Here is a 23,081-nt window from a genome sequence, read left to right on the forward strand (position 1 = left end):
GAAATTGAACTATTTACACATTGCTCAAACGTTCCTCAACGAAACTTTCGATCATTCTCATTACATGGCATGCATAAAAATCAGGGGTTACCGTGCAGATTTGGTTCTAGAAAAACAGATATTTTACTGATGTTTGAAATTCAAAATGGCTTAAGAAATTATTGGTTTGTTTTCACAAAACTAAACTTTACTTACTCCAAGAACTTGAAAATGAGTCACAAGCAGTAGACCATGAAATAATTGTGAAAATTTCAAAGTCCAAACATCTGTCCCCGGGGCTCATTCTAGCTTTAACACGATTGGAACTAATTTGGGATAATTGGATGATGAAGTAATGTCGATTTAATCTACAAATGCTATCTCAGCATTATTACACACTTGTTTTTATGAGTAATTTGCGACATTGCAACATTCAGCTATATGGCCCCCAACACTTTTGAGAAATTTGCAAAATATGAAAATCCAATTATCCCAGATTAGTTCCAATCGTGTTCTTTTAGTAAATTGCTTTCAAATCAGCACTTGCCAATCAAAAATGGCATCGATGCCAATCGACATAAGCGTAGCTCCAATGGGTCACTTTGTCAAAAGGGCCCGATACAACATTTCCCTTCAACAGCTAAGTATAGAGCACAGTTGTCTATACTGACAGCTATTAAACTGGGGATGTATCGAGACGGGTCAAATACAAGGATGTATGATTTCAATTGGCCGAATTACGTGCGAGTCGTTGCTCATTCTATGAAACTATTTACATCTTCTTCGGGAAAAGTCCTTCCAGAAAAAGCTCTGAGTTGGCAGTACAATAAATCAGTCCTCTGGTATGTATTAGATGGAATAGGTAGTTTGGTATAATGGACATCTGCATATAGAGTGGAATGCTGTCATATCATGGCCATGGCGGTATAGCTGACGGCAGACGTCATGCGCGTTGTGGACGTATTGGCAACTAGCACTCAGCGGCCGTTCCAGCTTGCAAACCATTGTCAACGCGTGGTGGATATGCGTTGGGCTTGAATATGAAACCCGGGTAAGTTAGATAAGTACTAGGATGTCAGAGAGTACACTTATCCGTATCGATAAGTGACTTACATGTGCATAATTCACAAACATCACAATGAGCATAAAAGGCACTTTTAAGCAGATGAATGAGAGTACACGTCAGCTTAAAAAAAAAACTTTAACATATATTTGTCTTTATCACTTCCCTCGGACGTAATACACGCTGGTGAAAACAAAAAAAATACCGCAACTATACGGTGTCGCTCACATTTGATCAGAATTGGTACATACATGTACCAGTATGGGTACCAAAGATCAACAATAAATGTTGTTTCTATTTGTTCAGTGCAGGAAAATTCTACGTTGATGTTATGACAATAATTTCTGCACAGTACAACCAGAAAAACAACAAGAATGACAGAAGTTTGACATACTGCTACAGAGAAATTGATGTTTTGATCAAAAAAGGGCAAAAATTGTCCCAAAAACACAAATATTGAAATTTCACCACATTTTTTGCAAACAGCTTCTCAGCTTGTCAAAAGATGATCTGCAACATTTCGCGAAATCTATCAGCAATATAAATCACTGGGCCATAAGTAGTTACAGCACGCAATCTTATTTGCGCTAGTGATATGGATGTACATTGTATCTCAGACAGCGTCTAACTAAAAAAAATTATAAATCTGAAAATTTACTTAGTAAAAAATATTAGCACAGCTTTTCTCATTTGGAAAAAATTTTTTTTAGAAATTTACAGTTGTAAAAAAAAATGTTCACAATTTCATTGAGGCCACCCCCTCCCAAGATCTAATGGTCTGTCCCTTAGTTTGAGCAGGTCTGTTAATATGTAACAGTTCATAAACAATGACAGGAAATGACTAGAGGTCAGTGGAGTATCCTGTTTCAGCCATTGGCATGCGACCACTCATGAACATTTGCAGAATTTCCCTTTTTCTTACCTCATTTGCACATTTTTGACACTGATGTGTTCATTTGAACAAATTCACATCTCAACCCCTACATCTACCTGTACACCAAATACTGAGACGGTAGCTTTGGCGGTATGGGAGCCTTTGTGTGTGACGGACATACATCCGCACATACCCACAAATATACAGACACAGACGCCACTCAGACTCATCATATAAGCTCTTTTTGGTATTTATATATAAAACCAAATATGAGCTAATATAACAACAGCAGTTTTAATAATGTCACGAATCGTCACGATTTGAATGTCTTCCGAATGCACTCAAACGAATGAACGTCAAATTTTATATTTGGTATATACTGATGACACAGCACAACACAATCAGCACGTGTATAACACTTGTCAACGTGGTATTTTTAAAGAGAAACTTTTAAAGAGAAACCGTCGTCGGAGCTGCGTCTGTGCGAATTTCTTGTTTACAAATATATTTCGTGCACGATATCTTAAATGCACCTCATCATCATAGCTGCAATATTTAAATTATACGATGTAGATTATGACACAAATGTTTTAACTTTCATCAATCGCCATCGTATCTTGGCTACAGCGTTTACATTAATCGTATAGGTCCCACACGACCTTTGAGCGTAGTTCCGACGACTGTATCCACACGCCCATGTAGCTCAAGATCACTTTCGCCAACATCTGCTACGCATGAAGCGAGCGACCTCAACGTACCATGTCCAGATTTTGGGAAAAAACTGGTCTCACCAGCGAATTAATCACTTCCTAATACTGTAGAAAGTGGTAAAATTTCTACAGACACCGTATCTTTTCGGAAACTGCCAAAAATGCAGTATTGATGGTTTAGAACATCATCTCACTAGTTGACGTCATTTATCGCGACAAATTCAGAGAACTGCTGAACGAAAACTATAGGCAGTCGATATTTGTGGGAGGCGCAAGCGTGAGTATAAAAGACTGTACCTTCCGCACCAGGTCACATGATCGATACTAACCAATCGCATCACATCAGAAATGTAAGTTCCTATTGAAGGTAAAATTTGCCTCCGGTCGGCGACAGATGTTTTGACTCAAACTTTTACAATACTGTTTCAGTTCACCACTTGTTGGGGCTCATTTTAAAGCTCATGGACTAAATAACCCTTTAACAGACTTGTTTCGTGAAAATCAAAAATTTACCACTCCCTACATAACACACAGATGGCAGCCATTTTGAATTTGAAATTTCGGTAAATATTAGTTAATTTGGATTCCCAGTACCAAAATTTTCACGAAGAACCATGCATTATATTTTTATTCTTGGATCCGAAAGGGAACGATTTAAAGTTCACTTTGGGTTTGAGCAATTTTTCAATTTTCTAAGCGCAAACTACCTTCAGTTACTGTACGACACTGACGAATTGCGATCGACAAGCAGGTTTATCAACGGCTCATTAAACTATACGTACTTTAACATCAGCTCCTTTCTTTATTACAAATTCGATAGGAAGAGAAGAAGAAGATAATATAAAACTTGTGCTTCGCATCTGACAACTCAAATAACAATAAAACAAAGTGAACAGATTTGCCAAGACGGCTTGTCCTCTCATTTCTTGAACAAGTTACAGTTAATGAAATCTATTTTGGTAGGAATGGACGAACAAAGTGCTCATATATTTACAATTAATAACTCACGGTTACGTTAAACAACGGAGCATAAGTCATGTACCTGGTTAAAAAGTGAACAATAAGTAAAGGCCTAACAACAAGCGCCCCCAAACACACACACTGTAAAATCTCTTGTTTGCCCATATACACTGCTTCAACTGTTCATAAGTGTTGCGAAAACAGTTTCCCCCCTCGCTTTTTAAAATACTGAGATTTCATCAGATTACAACTATACATATTAGACAGTCTGTAAACATAAAAATCTCTGGAATTTCAATACAAAATTTTTTCGATTTCAAAAATAGATATGTACACACTTAAATACAAATACTGTATGCATACCGTTTATCTCACTCATGTAATTATGACGTGTGCCGTGGCTCAGTAATATAATCAACTGCAGTGAATTTGCAGTGTGTACAAAAAAGTACAACAGCAAGTGTTAGCAATAAAACCTATGACACACTAAAATTTGCTAAAAATTTTTTTCACATCCAAAATGATTTCGTATTGTCGTCGACCCTCAAACATGCTATCTTATTCGTTTCCCAAGCTGTAGGGTTGCTAATGTGGTTGCTTGCGACCGTTACCATAGAAACGGGCAGGTCAACAAAGGTCGAACAAATGACCATCAGTTTTAAAAATCACTACCTCCCCCCTACTCCCACTGACAGTCACATTGTCTGTACGACAACATATAGAACACCATACTTCACTTAATTGCATTACATCCGGCAGTTTTAAATAAAGTGACAATATGTCAAAAATGCTTTGAAAGTGTCCAGCATTGAAAAGCAATAGTAAAATGGTACAATGGATTTCAAACAACATGAATGGCTGTAATGATGCTTTCAGGTTGCAAAGTCTGCAGAAAGCCCACAAATTCTACAACTGTTAAATTAAGTCACGCAACATAATTGCAAGAGCTTCTTCAGGGTACCGTCTCTCCAGTGTCCAATACTTTCAGGGTATATATTTCAGTTTGAAGGAGATATTTTAAACTGAAGAGAAAACAAGGGCTTATTAGAGATATTGCAGGACATCTACTTGATGGCCGACACACAAATAACTAAGATTCTTTGCGTTGTGTATTTTTTGTTGCCAGGACGGCAGCAAATTTCTTTGGATTGGATAATGACACTGCTTTCTCAATCACTTGAAAGTTTTGGCTCACTCTGTTGACGTACCCCTGAAGATTTGGCACAATGCTCAGCAGATGATTCAATAAAAAGGATTAAACAGAATGGCTCACTCTTGAAGACACCCTCAATTTCCTCAACAGTGGCTTTCAATGATGCACTGCAGAAAACTTGATTCAGATTCTGATTCACGTTCAGATACTTATGCACTGACTGGTATAATACACTGTAGCTTTGGGCTGGACAATCGTGCAAAGATGCATTTGATTTTGAGAAAAGTTTACAAATTAATGCTGAATGGTTGTGGGATTTTACAATGAATGTACACGTCTCATCTATGCTTGCAGAATGGCTGACTCACAGATCCAGACATGTGAGGGAGCTCCAGGACCTTCGAATCCGCCATCCCTGAAGACCCTTCATGTAACTGAATCTTGTTTAGCCAAGCAGGATGGATGAGCTCCTAAGTTTGTTCTCACTTGTAAAACACACACTATTTACATTATTATTGCCGATGTGATGTTTCAAGTACAACAGTTTGTGAAGTCACATCTCGGTTCAAAGTCTGTCATGAGTAAAAAAATAAGTGCAAACAGAAAACAAATTACTTAGCAGCAGTTCTCACTGATCTGAATCCCCGACAATTTGATTCAATAAATAAATTCACAAACACAAATCATTGCAAAAGCCAAGCTGTTGCTTTTACAGAGTTCAAACATGGCATTATTTCCAAACTTACCTCCGAGGAAAATGACACGAGCAAACAAGCAATCCCTAACTGGTAGCCATCTTGAGCAGACAGAACAGGTCTGTCCAGTAAATATTTGAGTTCAAATGAAAAAAACAAATTACTCTCGTACGCTACTCTAAACAAAAACACAGATGAAATAAGAGAAAGTAGACAAAGAAGTAAAACCATATCTGATCTAGCAGAAAAAGGAATGGACTTGTACGTAAATTGCAAAGTTTTTTTTTCCTCTGCACCCACACATCAAACCTTGTAGTAAGGGTTCCTCTTAATACAAGAGGAAGGTTTAACAATCGAATCTTGAGTACACATAAAATCATACTTTTCACTTCCGCGCAAACTACTACCTTCCTTTTACATCATAAAACAATGGCAGTTTCTGTTTATGATCATTCTGTATTACGCTGACGGAAAAAGTATCTATTTTGATAAATCCTGAATAACTTACGGAGGCAATGAGAGGATAACATTGAAATACCACACCTGGTAAAGTACCCTCTTGAAACTCCTAAATATTTTCCACCACAGAAACCATAACTAACAGAGAATCTGCATGCAGGGCCTGAAAATGTCAGACGGCAATGAGAACAACACCGAGAATGGGAAGAGTAACTTTTTTGGGGATACAACGAGTATTAGACTTTGATACTGAAAATAAATTCATTTTGGAACAGTTTGCAGTTTCTAAACCTCCCATTTCAAAGTGAATCGGTCTGACATCATGGCCACAGAGCACAATTAGGTTGTATAAATATTTCCTAGTCATGGACGTTATCAACCCTCCTTCACCCCTATTTCAAGTACAAAGGTCTGACTGTGCATACAGGCAAGGACAAGGTTGAACTAAAGAGAAAACGGTGAAAGGGTGAGCAATAACGAAAGGACATAATGGAGAGAAATATACCATACACAGATTTACTATATCTGTGCACTTTAGGTCTTTTTTTTTAAAAGAAAATCGCAATCTGGAGAAAAGTGATATTTTTCCGGGTTGTTCAGAGTCTGCATTTCCACTCTCCTTCCATCACAGCTGCCATTATTACTCCCAAGGAATACAGGAACACCTTTACTTCTCCTTTTCTTTCTCCCTTTCTTTCATTTGGTTTCCACTTTTTTGAGTTTGATTTTTTTCTCGATGAGTTAAAAGTACCATCGCTGTCTTTCTGAACGTGTACGGCAAAAATAAGCACCAGCTGACCCAGAAGTACACAGCCGAAGATGTACTGCGGTTAGTTACCGGATCAGTCAGGGCTACACAATACTTTCCTTGATATGATGCACACACTGCATAAGTGTCCATCAGAAGGGTTGGGGGTTATTCATTTCTTCAGAGGGTGACCTGAGAGATCTAAACCCCCTCCCCCTCTTTCAACTCTAACAATTACGGCAGTGAAACTGTAACCTGTACTTTTTCAGCCCGGTCTAATTTTTCCCGCCGAGAGGGACACATGGTGAATCTAGACGCAATCCTTGCAGAGGGCTACCTGTCCTTTGATGTAGTCTCTGCAGGGACACACTCGGTACTGGTTCTTGTGACCGCCAGCACAGCTGAATAAGAGTCTGTGTTGCTGTTGCAAGCAATGCTTGTCCTGTGTAAATGATGGAACATAAATGTCTTCCACTGCAACGTGATCCACACACGTCATCTTGCCTTCCCTAGAGAGAAAAGTCAAAAACACCCATGAGTGATTTATAAATTAAAGGGAAGAAATCGCTCGTTTTTTATCTTTTTGTGATATCAAGAAAACATGGAATACTGGCGTAAAGTCACTCAATGTACAAAATGACGATGGTACAGAACTGCAAAAGCGTTAAAAATTGCCATTTTGTTGAATGCATACAGATGACTTTGTTTGTGACCTCTAGACAAATAGTTTTTTTTGTCTGGCGTTGCAGTGCAATTTCTCGTGTGGAATCCTATGGAACTGCGCTATGTGCAACCTGTATCCATGGCAAGGAAGGCAGTACAAACAGTGCCCTCCAGTGTTGGATAATTGAAAACTTGAGAAGCGGCTTTTATAGCAAATATTTCAAAACAAATTTACAAATATGACATACACATCAATGTGACATCAACCTGACAGAAATAAAAATAAATATGATTTTTGTGCCCTATATAAAACACTAAATAAATGGCAAGCACATTAATAAACTTGACCTTTCACCCACCTTTGTATGACCTCCACTGAGTTAATATCTTTGAAGAATGTGGGTTCACATACAAGGTCATTCTCCATGCAGACGTCTTTGCATGACTGATCCAGCGATGAGATCTTCACCTGCAGTGCACTCAACGGCGGCCATTGCACAGTATTCTCTTTGCAGAAATTCTGTGATGTATACACATGATGTATTTAGAAGACAGCAGTATTTGTAGTAACAGAGAATATGCCCTGGTCTTGATTATGTATGAATCCCTGAGTGATAGAATGTGTCTTAGGGAAAGATATTCAGACTCTCAAATTTTCACCTTTCTTTTCCAATCTACCACATGGAACTCATTTAAAGCGCTTGGGTTAAGAAAAATTGTCACAATCTCAGTCTTTTGAGAATCTAAAATTTTCTTTGGTCCCATAGAATTAACACAGGAATGGATGGCGGCCATTTTGAATTAAAATCTGTATATGTGAAGTAATTTGTTTATCCGGTACTACACTTTGCACGGGGACACCTGATTTTTTTTCTTGATTTGGTAAGAGAATGGTTGAAAGATTCATTGAGGAAAGTTTGAGAAAAATTTAAGTCTTTCACTTTTGAGACGCATTCTGCCTTAGGGAATTTGTTAATGACAGGTAACTTAACTGTAACATGTATCAATGTATCATGACAAAACTGAATTTCACAGCTAAATTTTTGAGCTCTAACCTGTCATGTATAAATTCAAAAATCACCTACATAAAAGCAACACAAATGTTATCACCATTGCATCATAGATGTACATGCAATTACAATATTCAATATGCAAATTATTTAATCAAAATATGCAAATTACAAAATTCTCATATCTAGCCATTTTGAGCGACAGCACTTTCCCTATGAATAAATAACAATGGTTCAAAATTTTATCGAAACATTTTACTGTAAAACTGAAGAAATAAAATTTTGATGTTAAAATGCTTCATCAAAGTCCCCTTTCGATACATTATATCTATAAAACTAAGTTCCCTTGAAGCTATAAAAATAGAACGTATTCTCTTTCAGCAAAAAAAAAACAATGGAGAGAAGATAATTTTTTTAAATGTTACACAGGGGTGTTTCAGTCAGAAGTGCTTTTCTCACCTGGTGTTCAATGTATTCATTAAGTCTCTGTAGCATGCCCTCTGTGGTGAACTCGTACGGAAGATACGGCAGGAGGTCGCTGGATTCCTGGATTTCACTCAGGGCATCCCGTAGCGCTGCCGAGTCATCGATGTCGACTGAGTACACGTAGGGTTTCCCTATGTAGCGCTCTGCATAAGGGTGTTGTGAGGAGAGCTGAAAGATCGTACAAAACGCATCAACTGTTACATATGTCAAGACTAAATAAATCCACGTACAGCTTGTTATTTTGATTTTCAAATTACACCACTAAAATCCATTTCCCTCTGCACACGTGAGTACACTTAACCCCTTCACCACCATGGTTTGCCCCAAACCCATTGTTATCAATGGTGATTGTGGACCCATTTATGGGGAATCGGGGTTGAACAGGTTAATTTTTCCTCACCTAGTCGATTATGAGTGACGCTATACTTTTCAGATGAATGTGAAAAACATGAATATTTAGAGGAAATTTTGACAAGACTTTTGCAGCTTCCTATATAATGTACATGTGTGAATACAGACATGATACATGTTACTATGTACATCCATAATGTCTAAATTGCTCTTAAAACTTTGAAATAACTCTCTCCTCCAAGTTGCTTCTTGGTATTACCTTATATGCTGTTGGCTTACATTGAACACGTTAGAAAAAGTAAACTCAGTATAAAACAGCATCTACATTCCATTTGATATTTTGATTTGAGGCAGGAAAGATATCTTGAAAATAGAAAACAACGACATTGAAAAGCCAGTGAAATGGCAGATGGTGTGCCTTGTTTCTCCAGGTGGATGTGCATTCAGCAAGGTGAAGGCATTTGCCTTGGGCAAGAGATTAGCATTTCTAAACACTGACACAAAAATCGAGATGCCCAAACAGCTCTGAATAGGTTTTTATGACATTACCACATTTTTTAAGAAACAGTCGGTGTATTTTGATTGGGCACCACCCTTTGACATTTCACGACGGGCAATGCGTAAGCACAGAGTGAGCATCTGTGATACTAACGAAATGTTAAAAGCTGACGCTGTCTGCGTCATTATTCTTGGCTGTTTTGCAGTTTGCCTACAGCGTAGAAGTCGTCTGGTATCCTCATTTCACAACACATCCAAACAGGAAATACACAACCAGCCACATCGAAGAATCCACGAAACAGATTGCTTCTGGCAATACCTGACCTTTGCTTTACTTTGAAAGTGCTTTATTAGAACAACTGGCAAACAATCTTGAGAATGTCTGAAGAAGCTGTTTGTTAAGGTTTTGCATCTTTATTTATATAGAAAGTGCCATCCTAGTTTACACCTGAAAGTCTGTTATTTTCTATGACTTCACCTGTTCTTCCTTCTATTGGACTACCTCTAGATTTTTTTTTCTTTCAATGAACACAATTAGAATTGAAACTTTCTAAATGCAGAAATGTGAATGATATTCATATTAATATGCTTCTAAAAATACTTGGAAATTGACACACATTGAAATGTTTGAACAACAAATTGAACGGCAAACAGCTCTCCATATTGATACAAACGATAACAATAACAAGGTTGAAAGAAATGGGACCAAAACCCAATGATTTTGTTCCTTTAATTAAGGTATATCGCGCCTTGGGGACAGATATGCAAACTCTCAAAATTTTACAATTCTTTTCTGATCTACCACTTGTGGGGGTTCATTTTGAAGCTCTTGATGTAAGAAAACTTTCTACCCGCTTAGTTTTTCTAAATTCGAAAATTTTATTTGTCTCCATAGAGTTATCACAGGGATGGCGGCCATTTTGAATTTCAAATATCTCTAAATCTTAGGTAATTTGTTTCTCTAGTACCAAAATTTGCACAGTGACCCCTGATTTTCATTCTTGATTATGAAAGAGAATGGTTGAAATATTCCTTGAGGAAAGTTTAAGCAAAAGTTTAAGACTTTCAATTATGAGGCGCATACTATTACTACCTTAAGAAAATAGTTTTTTACTTTTTGGATTACAAAGTCCATTACGGGAAACCTTCATTAACTTAGGAATACCCGACTTCCCTAGAGGATCAATTTCACAGACTTGCCTTTCCTACAATGGCACTACAATGGCACCAGCTGGATTAGATAAACATAACAATGGAACATTCACACCTTGGGGATTAAAAGTCTTCTGTTTGTCACCCGAGTTGGTCAGGCAAGAACTCGGGTTTCAGGTACCATGCAAGTTAATGCAGCCTTCCCCTAATGTTTTGCAAAGAACATGTCAACCTGTGATTAAACAATTTCATTTTTTAGTTCTCACTTTCCATTTTTTAGTAAAACTGAATGGATTATGGATCATACCAACTTGAGAATAACATGGGGAAGTTTGTTCTTACCTCTCTGAGGGTTGGTTTCCCCCTGAAGAAAGCAGTATTTTTGGCATTTAATGGTGGGTCGAACGTTGGATTCAGGAAAACGCATCCGTTTGCAATGGCTTCAAGCGGTGCTGGGCCCTCATACGGGAAGCCGAGACCAACAAATAACTGCAAGAACAAAAGAAGTGTTGTTCATTGTTGGATGATCAAAACTTGAAAAGACATCCCATGTATTGAAGACACTTTGCACACACTATGTACTCGCCCCTCAGTACTCCAGTTTTGTTCCCTTCATATTTGTGCTTTGGATAAACCCCATTGTCCCTCGCAATAAGCCTTCTCATTTTGATTTGGAAACAGGGAACTGTAACACAACTACACAAGGTTTTTCGTCTAAAACCCAAAAGACTCGTTTCAACAATACAAGAGAAATAGAGATGAACAGCGATTTCAAAACAAAATGCAAAATTACTTCAAACATATCACTACCCGTCAACTGATCCCAAAAGCTCCCAATGCTTTACATACATGTGTGTAAGGCACATTCAAGCTAACAAGATTCACAAGATATTATACTGTCATTCTGAAAATATCGGATTTCTAAACACAAATAATTCTTGCTGTTAGCTCCCAAACAGAATCTATGTACAGATTTTATGCCAATCTGATATGCCGTTTTTAAGATATAAATCCAACAGACAGGTGGACAGACAGACAGACAGATACACACACACACACTCAGACACTGATCAGACAATAGCTTACGTGTGTGAAAATGCGAGCTAAAAAAGTGATGTATCTGCAAGAGTAAACTTCAAAATGGTTTCATGACTTACTTTGGCTCTTCTGAGCAGACTTTGCACATTATCACCGCTGAGTATTCCATGATTGATAACATAGTTTGGCACAAAGAACATATCATCTCCAGACCGATTGACATATACAGTTGCATGGAGCTCAAACTTTTCATGTATTATGTCCAGGTATTTTCTGGCTCCCTGAACAACAAAGGGTATAGGAAAATACAAAATTTTATTTCGAAGGATAATCAGTCGTGGTTAGTGAAAGAATGATGGGGAACGGGAAAAATCAACACATAATTTGCATTCATGTGAAATGAAGAATATAAAACTTTTCTTAGTATGTTAGAGAACAGTCCTTACACCAGAACCTGACGGACTTAAGTTAAAGTGGCATATTCACCATCAGATTAAACCAGAAAGCAATCCGTCTCCATGGATTGTAAAGTCAATGAGAAACAAAGACTTGTGCAGTGTTTAATTGGACAAGTACAAATATAGAACAATGTGTAACAGGTGTACAATTAATCTCCCTTGCACAGCCTTTGACCTCGTAATGAGATAAACCCAGAATTTGAATGGGCCACGGTATAAACATACCCCTGTGTGCAAACATGCAACAGAGAAACATACATTTCCACATGCATTTGTACATGTGGGTTTGTTATCATGGCCATCACTTGATCTCTATGGAGTACTAAGTTTTAAGAACACCATGTATCTTTTTTTATTCTGGAGTAGAACCACTGTCCATGGTTTGAATTGTGACATGTCGATGTTGGAAAATTTTAAGCTTATGATGTTTTTGATACAACATGAATGAGCAATCTGTTGTCACGCAATGTGTGGTCTCATATGGGCACTGACAGAACATGGCAATCTGATATGGTAACACAAGATTTTTATGTAATAAATCAACTCTATATCTAAACACACGATATAATTTTATTTCAAGTTTATAATTTTTCCTCTATCTACGAGTTCTGCTGATTCAAAAAACCCAGATGAGAACTACGCTATGCTTTGTCAGACTTACCTGCCACATGTCTCCTTTCTTTCCGTACACTACAGCCAAACTCTTCTCTTTCTTCAAAACTTGCCTGTCGCTGGCGTTGTGCATGGAGTTCTCGACAACAAAACCCATAAAGGAATTGTCTGGAGTGTGAGCTGGCATGATTGAGAGTAAATTACTCGGTAATTATGCCACAATCATCAAATTCAGGGTCGTTACAGAAAATGTGCGTTAAACGGCACTCAATGACAAAAAACAAATTAGGGAATTATCTGGAGTACAAGCCTAATGAGAGAATGTAATTACATGGTAATTATCAAAGACTGAATCATTACAAGGTGATGTGGGCAAAATAATAATAACAAAAGTGTTATGCTATGTGGAGCTCACATCCCCCTTCTGAGTGAATTTATTTAATCCCAGTTTCTGACAGAGAAGGGATGAAAAGCTATGTGGATATATTTCTCCTGAATTCCTGAATACGACAACTTATTAACACTTTGAGTGCTGTAATTTTTCCTGCCAAAATTTCAGTGTAACATTTTACTAATCTTTATGAATTTTTCTGTAAGTTTTTGATAATTTTGGACCATAAGGATATAACATTTCAATGGCTGCAATTTTTGACCAAAATTTTGGGAAAAAATCTGAAAAAACTTGTCTAGATCTGAAAAAGTTGCTGGCTATGTCATATTTTATAAAGGCAACAAAAGTTGACTTTGGCGCTCTAGGGCTTAAAGGTACATAACTATGCAAAAAACATACACATTGTCATTTTCTTTATTATGATTAAAGATGGTGTAGAAAGCCATGAGTAAATAAGAAACTTGATGGGGCAAAAGGTATTGTTCCTGTGTTATTGTTTGGGATACATTCTTTTGAAATGCAGTATATCCCTTTATGCAGCCAACACATATATGAAAAATTTCAACTGTAAAGAAAGGCGAAGCATTGCCATTTCTTTTCTGTGTATTTTTTTCCGCAAATGCTCCTGGCGTATGACTCTGAAAGTGTATGAAGAAATGACTGGCTTTCTGATCAAGCGATGAAGACAGTGCTTGTGAAAAGACTGCTGAGTCAGCACTTTTTTCACAGCTTCGTATTTGAGCCGAGAAACAACCGTGCTATTTTGTCTTGCAATACAGTGTGGTGGCACACCACTTTTTGAATATGCTTCTAAGCATGGCTTCTCATTCCAAGTCATTTTGTAAAAGTGAAAAGAAAATGATAATATTACAACATGACAATATTACAATGACAAGTTCTTCTATTTCTACATATGTAAGTCAATGGAATTGGCAGACACTACACTACTTATGTGCAGTCTTCTACCTTAACCCTTTAAACGCCAAAGTCAATTTTTGTCGCCTTTATAAAATGTACGCCAGTCAATTTTTTTGCACATTTTTGCCAAAATTTTGATAAAAAACTGTAGCCAATGAAATTTCATGTCCATTTGCTCCAAAATTATCAAACAATTACAGAAAAATTCATAGAAATTTGTAAAATGTTGTACTCAAATTTTGGTGGGAAAAAATTACAGCACTCAAAGGGTTAAACCACACTTCTTGATCATCAAAACTTTAAACAAAAAAGTGTTACATCTTAATGTTATTTCAACTACCATCTGCTGGCATAATCGGCTGAAAAATCCAATAAAATGTACTTTCAAATGACAGAAAAATAAAATCTCCTTTCTGTGACAGAAAAGTAACACCCAAGTGTTCCAAAACAGTTATCAAGGATATACTTACGAAACATAGTCATGAACTGGAGCGGATTCAGACCCCATTTTCCCCAGACAGATTTTGTACCAGCTTTCTTGGCATAGGTGTCCAGGTTAAATGCTGGCTCTGTGCCAAATGTGTCTATCACCCTCAACATACAGCTGAAATGAAAAAAAAAAGTGGTTTCCATGGTAACTGCTCGTTAACTACATCCTGGAGGTGGTGTTTCACAGAAGGTTACTGATGTTAGTATTACCCGCTGTGAATGCAATGGATATTTGTGTTACTGTCTGGAAAAGCGAAAAATCTGAGCGAATTGGGACACTTCACTCATGTTTCAACCATTCCTAATCTGTCTTTTTGATGACAAGTTGGAATCCCTCGGAGATCATCAAAATTTCCACCCTTTCATCCAATTATCCAGAACACAGGTTGAACTTTGCCACTGAAAACAACAAATTTGAGCCACAACATTCTGATAAGCGGGTAGACGCGATGATAACATCTTGAAATCTGGAAAGCAATTTGATGAATACAGAAATCAAACCCCATTAACCCTTTCACCACAGTGGTTTGTCCCAAATCCATTGTTTTCTATGGTAAAGTTGGACCTGTATACAGGGAACTGGGGTGAAAGGGTTAAGCCTCAGAGAGACAAGATAAGTAGAGTTTCCACAAAGTGAGTGCAAAGTGAATTATTGGAGAGTGAAAATACTGCACATACCTGAACTGATTCCACAACGGTCCTGAAACTTTCTTAAATTGCTTCAATCCAACAATGTCTATGTAAATGAGGTCAATGGGTCGAACCCCTGAAACTGGACAGTTTTTATTGCTAACTCCTTTGGATCTCATATATCTGAGGAGTGAAAAAAAAAAAGCATACTTCAGTTTGAGTGCTTGATCATAGTCTGTCCCTGTAGACAAGAGATAATATTTGCAATGCTTTCATCAGATTGGGCAGCTATCAAACAGAAACTGCAAGTTGTGTCATTTTCACCAATCAGAGTCACTGTTACATTCTGAATAAACTTTCAACAGAATTTTCTGACAGGCTGGTACTCTTACGGTAGTTTGCACCTCGAAAGTGAAAGACTTAAAAACTTTTGCTTAAACTTTCCTCAATTAAACTTTCAACCATTCTCTTGCCAAATCAAGAATAAAAATCAGGGGCCACCGTGCAAAGTTTGGCACTGGAGAAACAAATTACCCAATATTTACTGATATTTGAAATTCAAAATGGCTGCCATTCCTGTGTTTACTCTATTGGGAAAAATGAAATTTTCTATTTTCGAAAACTAAGCCACTGAAAATGTTTCTCATTCACAGAGCTTTAAATGAGCCTCCACGAGGTAGATCAGGAAAGAATTCTAAAAATTTGAGAGTCCAAATATCTATCCTTAAGGTGCATTCTACCTTAAGCTGATGTACATGGAGGTTTCATTCACTACGTAATACAGGGTTTATATTCTGCAAAAATACTTTCTTCATGCCTTGCACAGTGTCAAGCAATTGTGGTATTTATTTTTCACAGCATTCTGCGCATTTCTGTTCCACTGTGCACTCACGTTTTGAGAACCTCTGTGCTCGTAGTTATTTTGATGTCATGGCCCAGGATGTAGAGAGCAGCGATGATGTCACTCCACTGGACAAGCTCCCCTAGGGACCCCGCTGAACGCTGTCTCCGCTATCTTGAAACCAGACTCTTTGGTAAGTAGCCCCAGATGGATTAATATCTAGTGGAAACAAGAAAACAATAACCAACACACACATTAATGATGTTTGTTTTGCTATAATCTTGAACGTTGATACTGTAATCAATAAGCCTAGTGTATCAATATCTGAAGGTAACAAAAAACCAACAAACAAACATAATTGATGGCCATTTTGCTATCTTGTGGTAGACTATTAGACCATTAATTACGGTGTGATAATTTTCCATTTGTGCCAATTTCTACAGGTTGTCTGTGACAGCTGTGATTACATACAGATAGAGCCCGTACTGTAGCTGTACGGGGCAATATCAGATTTTCCTCAGTACTGGCATAGAATTCAATGCCAGATCGCATGTATCACCATACACAAGCCATTGTAAAATTTGCCTTTCTGCCCATTCACAGATTATAAAAATATTTGTGAGTACAGATGCAAACTGTGTAAAATATTCAAAAAGTACCACAATTCAAAGTGGTATTGCCTGAAAAAAACATAGAAACAACAAGACTATACATGTAATGCTTCGCATCAGGCCTACAATATGCTCAATAGGGTGCATGCACACAAGCGTGCATGTGCGTTCACATTGTATCCCTATTGGAATCAAAGAGCAATGTTTGGCCAGCATTTCATATTAACACACAGACCCACAATCAGAATTTCATACATGTACCGTATGCACCTGGGTTACAGGGGTGTAACGACAAAGTATCTGGTTGGCTTCATTAGCCAGATACAAATAATATCAGCTACATAGCAGTACATTCTTGAGGAATGTACACATCTATTAATAATAGACAAGAGGACGGCATTTCAACTCAGCCTGAAAGGTGAAGATGTACACAGTGTGAGAGATTAATTCTTGGGGATGCTTCAATAAGACTTACTTTCAGACTTGTGAAAGAGGAAGACCAACTGACAGCTACATGGGGGGCACTTCTTTGAGACAAACTAAGGTTGTTTTGCCTTATAGGGTTAGTACTGCGTCCTTCATAGGTGAGAACTTTTTGCAAGACGGCACGTTTCTTGCCAAAGAAGCATCTACTTGGAAAACAAATTTGTCAGCAAGATGAAGGGGTGGAATCCTACCACTTTCATGACTGGTTTCACATTTTATTATGCTTGGGTGAGCAAATAACGCAGCTGTCTGACATTTTGGACCACTGAAATCGTGTGTGTGCATGTTCTGATCAGTGAATTGTAATACTCTTGCCTTTACACACTTTTAAATGTCACGGAGAAGGTACTACCTGTACTACTTACTCCTCTGCATGTTTACCTTAATCTTTACACTGGTCCTAGGGAAACGCATGTCAGCCATACTGGACTGTATTGCAAAACAAATTTACATGTACTTGTACAGCACAGTGCAGTCTCTTGAACAAAAATTTTAGCCCTTTGAAGAAAATCAGTCCTGATGTTGCTGAGTAATGGCTCCGGATATGCAAGTTGAAAATTTCAAAGAAAATGGTAATTTTGGATCACATCATAGAGAAAACACGGTATGCATTTGCGTAACATAGAACATCAGTCCTTGTCCTAAATTTCAGTGACATTATTTCAAGCACGTCTGGGAAGTGTTTCTCGACATGTACTTAGAGCCTTAATCCCTACATCTCTTGAGGATTTCATCTGTAGAGACTTAAGGAGTATGAAAGTTTGAAGTGAAGAAGCCTACAGCGTAAACATCAATCAATGGGAGGCTAGCTATACACGATGGCAGAAGTAGAAAAAATGTCGTAAATAATGGCACAGAATTTTTTTAAGGGTGTCAAATATTGGTTTAGCCCCTAACCTGCCTTAGTAACGGAAACCTCACTGTTCAGAGATGTACCGTCAGAATTTCTGAAGAAACTGCCCACAGATCATTGATTTTAATGAGGACTAACTTCACTGAGCACAACATGGAAGATGAATGGCCTCGTGGCTGAATACTTAGGTTTAACGAACCTACTTTGCGATTTGAGGAAGCAGTTTTCGTTCGAGAAATGGTTAGCGTTCTAGTCCCGGAAATAGTTAATGATGCATTTATTGGAGAGAGCTTCGAGGAAGTAATATCTAGGTGAAGATGTGGCAGCTGTGTGCAATCAGCTGATATATGTACATTGACACGTAAAAACCCAACGCAAGCTGACATATTTGTTGAACAGGTCAGAACACCTGTGTAGGCTATTCCTTCATAATTCATTTAAACTTTACAAACAGACGACACGCTGCTAATGATCCGATGATTGCTGAAGATATGCCTGCTGGCTGTGTGAGGTGGCAGTAAACAAGACAATCATTACTAACGTGGCGGGTGCAGTTTACTAAGACCTACATCAGTCCGTTTTAAAATTAATGCAAATCGCTGTGATTTTTTGCTGTGTGCATGAGGATGGCTTTAATCCTCTGTCTGGTATGAAAGCCTGGGACAAACTCTTTATGACAGAGGGATTAAAAACAAGATTTCATTAGAGAATTTGCCTCATAATTACATATTTTCGGTCTAATTATTGTTATTTATTCCCTCACTGCCAAAACAATGTCATGTACCGTAAACATAACAATGTATGTTTTCTTTTTTAACCCTTTGAGTGCCAAAGTCAACTTTTGTTGCCTTTACAGAATATAACATAGCCATCAACTTTTTTCAGATTTAGACAATTTTTCTCAGCTTTGTCCCAAAATTTTGGTCAAAAATTTTAGCCGTTGCAAGGTTGTGTTCATTTGGTCCAAAATTATCAGTAACTTACAGAAAAATTCATAACACTTAGTAAAATGTTATACTGAAATTTTAGTGGGAAAAATTACAGCTCTCAATACAAAGGGAAGCAGCTCTTCTTTGGGTAAAATTTCTACTCCAGGCTGTTTTTGTGACAGACTCACTTCCTCACATTGCAATTCTTCTTTCTGAAGTTGCTACTGTTTTGATCAAATGCACATTTTGCGCTGTAGCTTTTGGACAGGGAACTCAAGTCTGGGACTCCATCCTGTCATTTTGTACCAATCGGTCGACATCCAACTTTTCAAATGGGAACAATATCACTGTGTTAACTGTACATGTTAAACAGCTACACTGTAACATGAAATAAGGACAACACATCATCATACTAGGTACACGGTACACACCGAGTACACATTCATGTCATCTTGAAAAATTCAGCATTTCAACAATTCATCAGAGAGTGGCTTTGAAGAATTGAAAGTGTATAAAATGTTGCTGCTTGTGGACTTGTGTACTAAGTGTTCTCTTTGGTTTGGAGAAATCACCTAGAGGTCACGAAATCCTGATCTAAATTTCCCATTAATGGTAAAATTCCCCTTTCAAATTTAAAAATACAATTTTTTGCCATGTCCTGGGGTAACGCAACACAATTTTCAAACAAAATCATTCTTTGATGAAGGAAGGGTCTAGCTGGCTCTCTTGACCAGTACTGGGAATTTTCACCTTTGACCCTTATATGACACAACCATTTTCAATCTGCACGAAAGTACTTCATTTCACACCTTCCAAGCCAGTGAACAAGATATTGAAGATGAAGAAAGCATCAAAGGCTTCGGGGGACATTGAAAACAAGTCACAACGCTTCCGTTGTTAGCCTTGAGATAAGCATTCCTGACCCATGGGCTAATTAAAACCACCTCACTGGGTTTTCACAGCAAAGATTTGTCTCAAGTCCATGTTACAGACTCCAATATATAAACTTCAATCATTTACAGTAAAACTTGACAAAACACTAACTGTTTTTAGTTGTCTAATCAAACCTGTCAACTCAGAAATATTGGGGAAATTTAAGAGCAGCAGTACGGAGTACTCTGATTGACATTTGCTCATGTCATCCTTGTACTTAGATGGGGCAAAGAGGGGCAAAATTAGCCTTTGTTCAGAAGAGAAAAGAGGAGGGCACAGATTTATGGGGATTCACCTCCAACATTCCTAATATCAGTGACACTCTAGTTAACACTGCTTGACTTAACACTGCTTGGCTTGTTTCACTGCGACACTCTGATACAAATAACTTTTATCATTTCTGAAAATTTAACAAAATCTTTGTTTGTAATTTTTTTCAGTTCATATTAAAATATTTTAATATTGCAGTATTTTTTGCATTCTCTATTTCAGTCCGGCTCACTGAGTAGTTTTAAAAATACTCATTCTAGGTCGAAACATATTTTTTTTCAACCAAAATTGCAACAGCAACATTTAGGTCATAAAGGATAACTGGGGAGAAGACATGTCACAATGCAAAGTACCGTAAAAACCCTATCAATTCAGCAAAAAAAAAATAATTATGAATTTAAATAGTTGAATTATTAGAAAATTAACAAAGCAAAAATAATTTTAGTGGTCAAATTATAAGGCATTTCACCTTTTTGACGGTTCATAAGTGATATGCTTACCATCTTCGATGATTGAAAAATATAAGGGTGACTTTCCCGACTTAGACATTCTGTGCTATACATTGTATTGCTCTGTGTATTTCATTGAAAATAAAATGTTCAAAACAGCTTGTCATGATTGGTTGGTTGAATTATTAGTGATTCAGAAAGTCCCAATTTCCATCTGTGGTCGAATTGATAGGGGTAAAATAAAATTAAATTTTGAGAAAAAAATAGGGTGGTCGAATTAATAGACAGGTTAAATTAATAGGGTCTTTACGGTTCATCCAATCAAGGTGATCGACTTCCTAGAGCAACAGACAACATGGAAGTCACATTGCCTTTTAATGGGATGAGTTACAAGTGGGAAGCATAGACAGTCTTCAATGGATGTCTAACGTCCTCTGCTTTGCGGCAAAATTGTTCTACCTGACTGCTGATCAGACGGGAAAACATGCAAGTGTTATGGTAACATGTCGGCAGCTGTTTCTCCTTTGATGTGATATATCTTTCTCTTTGCCGACGAGACCAAAAGACCCATTCACAGAGTGGATACGTATTCACACAGGTTCTTGATTGGGCCTGATGGTTGCCATGGAAACACGCTTGGGGTAGTACCGGTAGATGAGACAGTAAAATGGTACAGAGCGATAATTTCACAATTTTGCAACATGTGATGACATTTTCAAAAACTTTTTGGAAACCACCAATACTACAGTATTTGTTAAAATACTATTTTTTTGTCTGCAAGAAATCTGATTACACTGACCCCTAACCTCCGTATTTTTCACAGATCAGTTGCCATAAGATCTGTTCTCAAGGAACAAAACAAAGTACTTCACATTCAGTCCAGGAAAACATCAGACGTGGAAATACCTGGAGCAATGTCCATACAGTAGCCAGATCTTTCTAAAATGTTTTCGTATTAAATTCTACATGTAACCTCTCAACATACAGATTATACAAAATACTAGCGGAACATATTATGGACTAAGATTTCAAAAACAGTTTCAATATACTGCAACAGAAATATAATCCTCATAATTGAAACAACAGATTAAAACTTGTTGATGGACAGAAATGAGCTGGCATTGACATAATCAGGGACTGTGACATAATCAGGACATTTACCACAGGGACTCAGTGTGCCAAATGACCTTTGACATTTCAAATGTTTGGGTCAATTTGGTATTCTGGGAAATTTCTCTTCTTCAACCCCATATTGCCACATGCAATATGTAAAATTTTCTTGTGTCAAAGAGGAACTTGTTGAGTCTGCAGCACATCAATCCGTCCCAGCTGGCACACTTAGGAGATATCAGAAATAAAAAGAATTACGCACCAAAAATTCTGACCGCCTGTTGATACTTACACAAGCAATCCAGACTCATTCCTACTTCCCCAATGCACATTCCATGAAGAAAAGACATTTAGGATCAATTTTTTCATGATTCCCAGAGGACAAGCTTTGATCTTATACATAAGCGCGTGAACATGATATGGATCTAAGCTGATATAGGAAAGGTGAAGATTTCAATGGAGCCCTGCAGCAAGGCAGCCAGTTAGTTTCTATAACTCAGCATGGGTGGCAATCACTTCCACCTACAAAGGAATTTACTTCTGATCTCTGTATTTATATTTTTTTTTTTTTTTTTTTTTTTATTATTCATTCACTAGAAATTATAATACAAATGCGAATGTAAATGCGAATTTCACTGTGACAAATCTTGTATTTATATTTAACTGTGACAAATCTATCTATAGACCTGCGCTAAATCAAAAGAATAATATCAGGTGTGAACGTCTGCTGCACAGAACACATCATACTTTATTCAATCTACTCAGACACAACACCACACAGCTTTCTGTTCATATGGAATTAGCAGCAGTGAGGGTATTATGCTCATTTAAACTCTGCTCTCATGTAGTATATATAGCACAAAATTTATGTATATATATATATATATATATATATATATATATATATATATATATATATATATATATATATATATATATATATATATATATATATATATATATATATATATCTGTATATACACTATCAAAACTGTACAGTCAGTTTCACAAGTTTTTGAGCGTTCTGATGAAACTGTTTTAAAATTGATCTACAATGATATAATATATATATATATATTATATATATATAATATATATATATATATATATAATATATATATATATATATATATATATATATATATATATATATATATATATATATATATATATATATATATATATATATATATATATATATATATATATATATATATGTAGTGTCTGTGTGTCTGTGCGTGTGTGTATAACACAAATGAAAT

The 23,081-nt window shown here is 37.0% G+C and overlaps 1 protein-coding gene across 1 annotated transcript in view; it reads right to left on the reverse strand.

The window, feature by feature from the left end:
- Positions 1-3,415: 3,415 nt before the first annotated feature.
- Positions 3,416-23,081, reverse strand: part of LOC139144438 (alpha-1,6-mannosylglycoprotein 6-beta-N-acetylglucosaminyltransferase A-like) — an 82,841-nt gene continuing 63,175 nt past the window's right edge. The window contains 10 exon segments of the mRNA XM_070715138.1: positions 3,416-7,150; positions 7,664-7,824; positions 8,774-8,968; positions 11,144-11,290; positions 11,959-12,120; positions 12,959-13,089; positions 14,689-14,822; positions 15,386-15,520; positions 16,230-16,322; positions 16,324-16,397. Of these exon segments, the coding sequence (XP_070571239.1) occupies positions 6,952-7,150; positions 7,664-7,824; positions 8,774-8,968; positions 11,144-11,290; positions 11,959-12,120; positions 12,959-13,089; positions 14,689-14,822; positions 15,386-15,520; positions 16,230-16,322; positions 16,324-16,397 (1,431 nt within the window). The 3' untranslated portion in view covers positions 3,416-6,951.

Source organism: Ptychodera flava, chromosome 11 (genome assembly GCF_041260155.1).
Source record: "Ptychodera flava strain L36383 chromosome 11, AS_Pfla_20210202, whole genome shotgun sequence".
In the NCBI taxonomy this organism is placed as follows: Eukaryota; Metazoa; Hemichordata; class Enteropneusta; family Ptychoderidae; genus Ptychodera; species Ptychodera flava.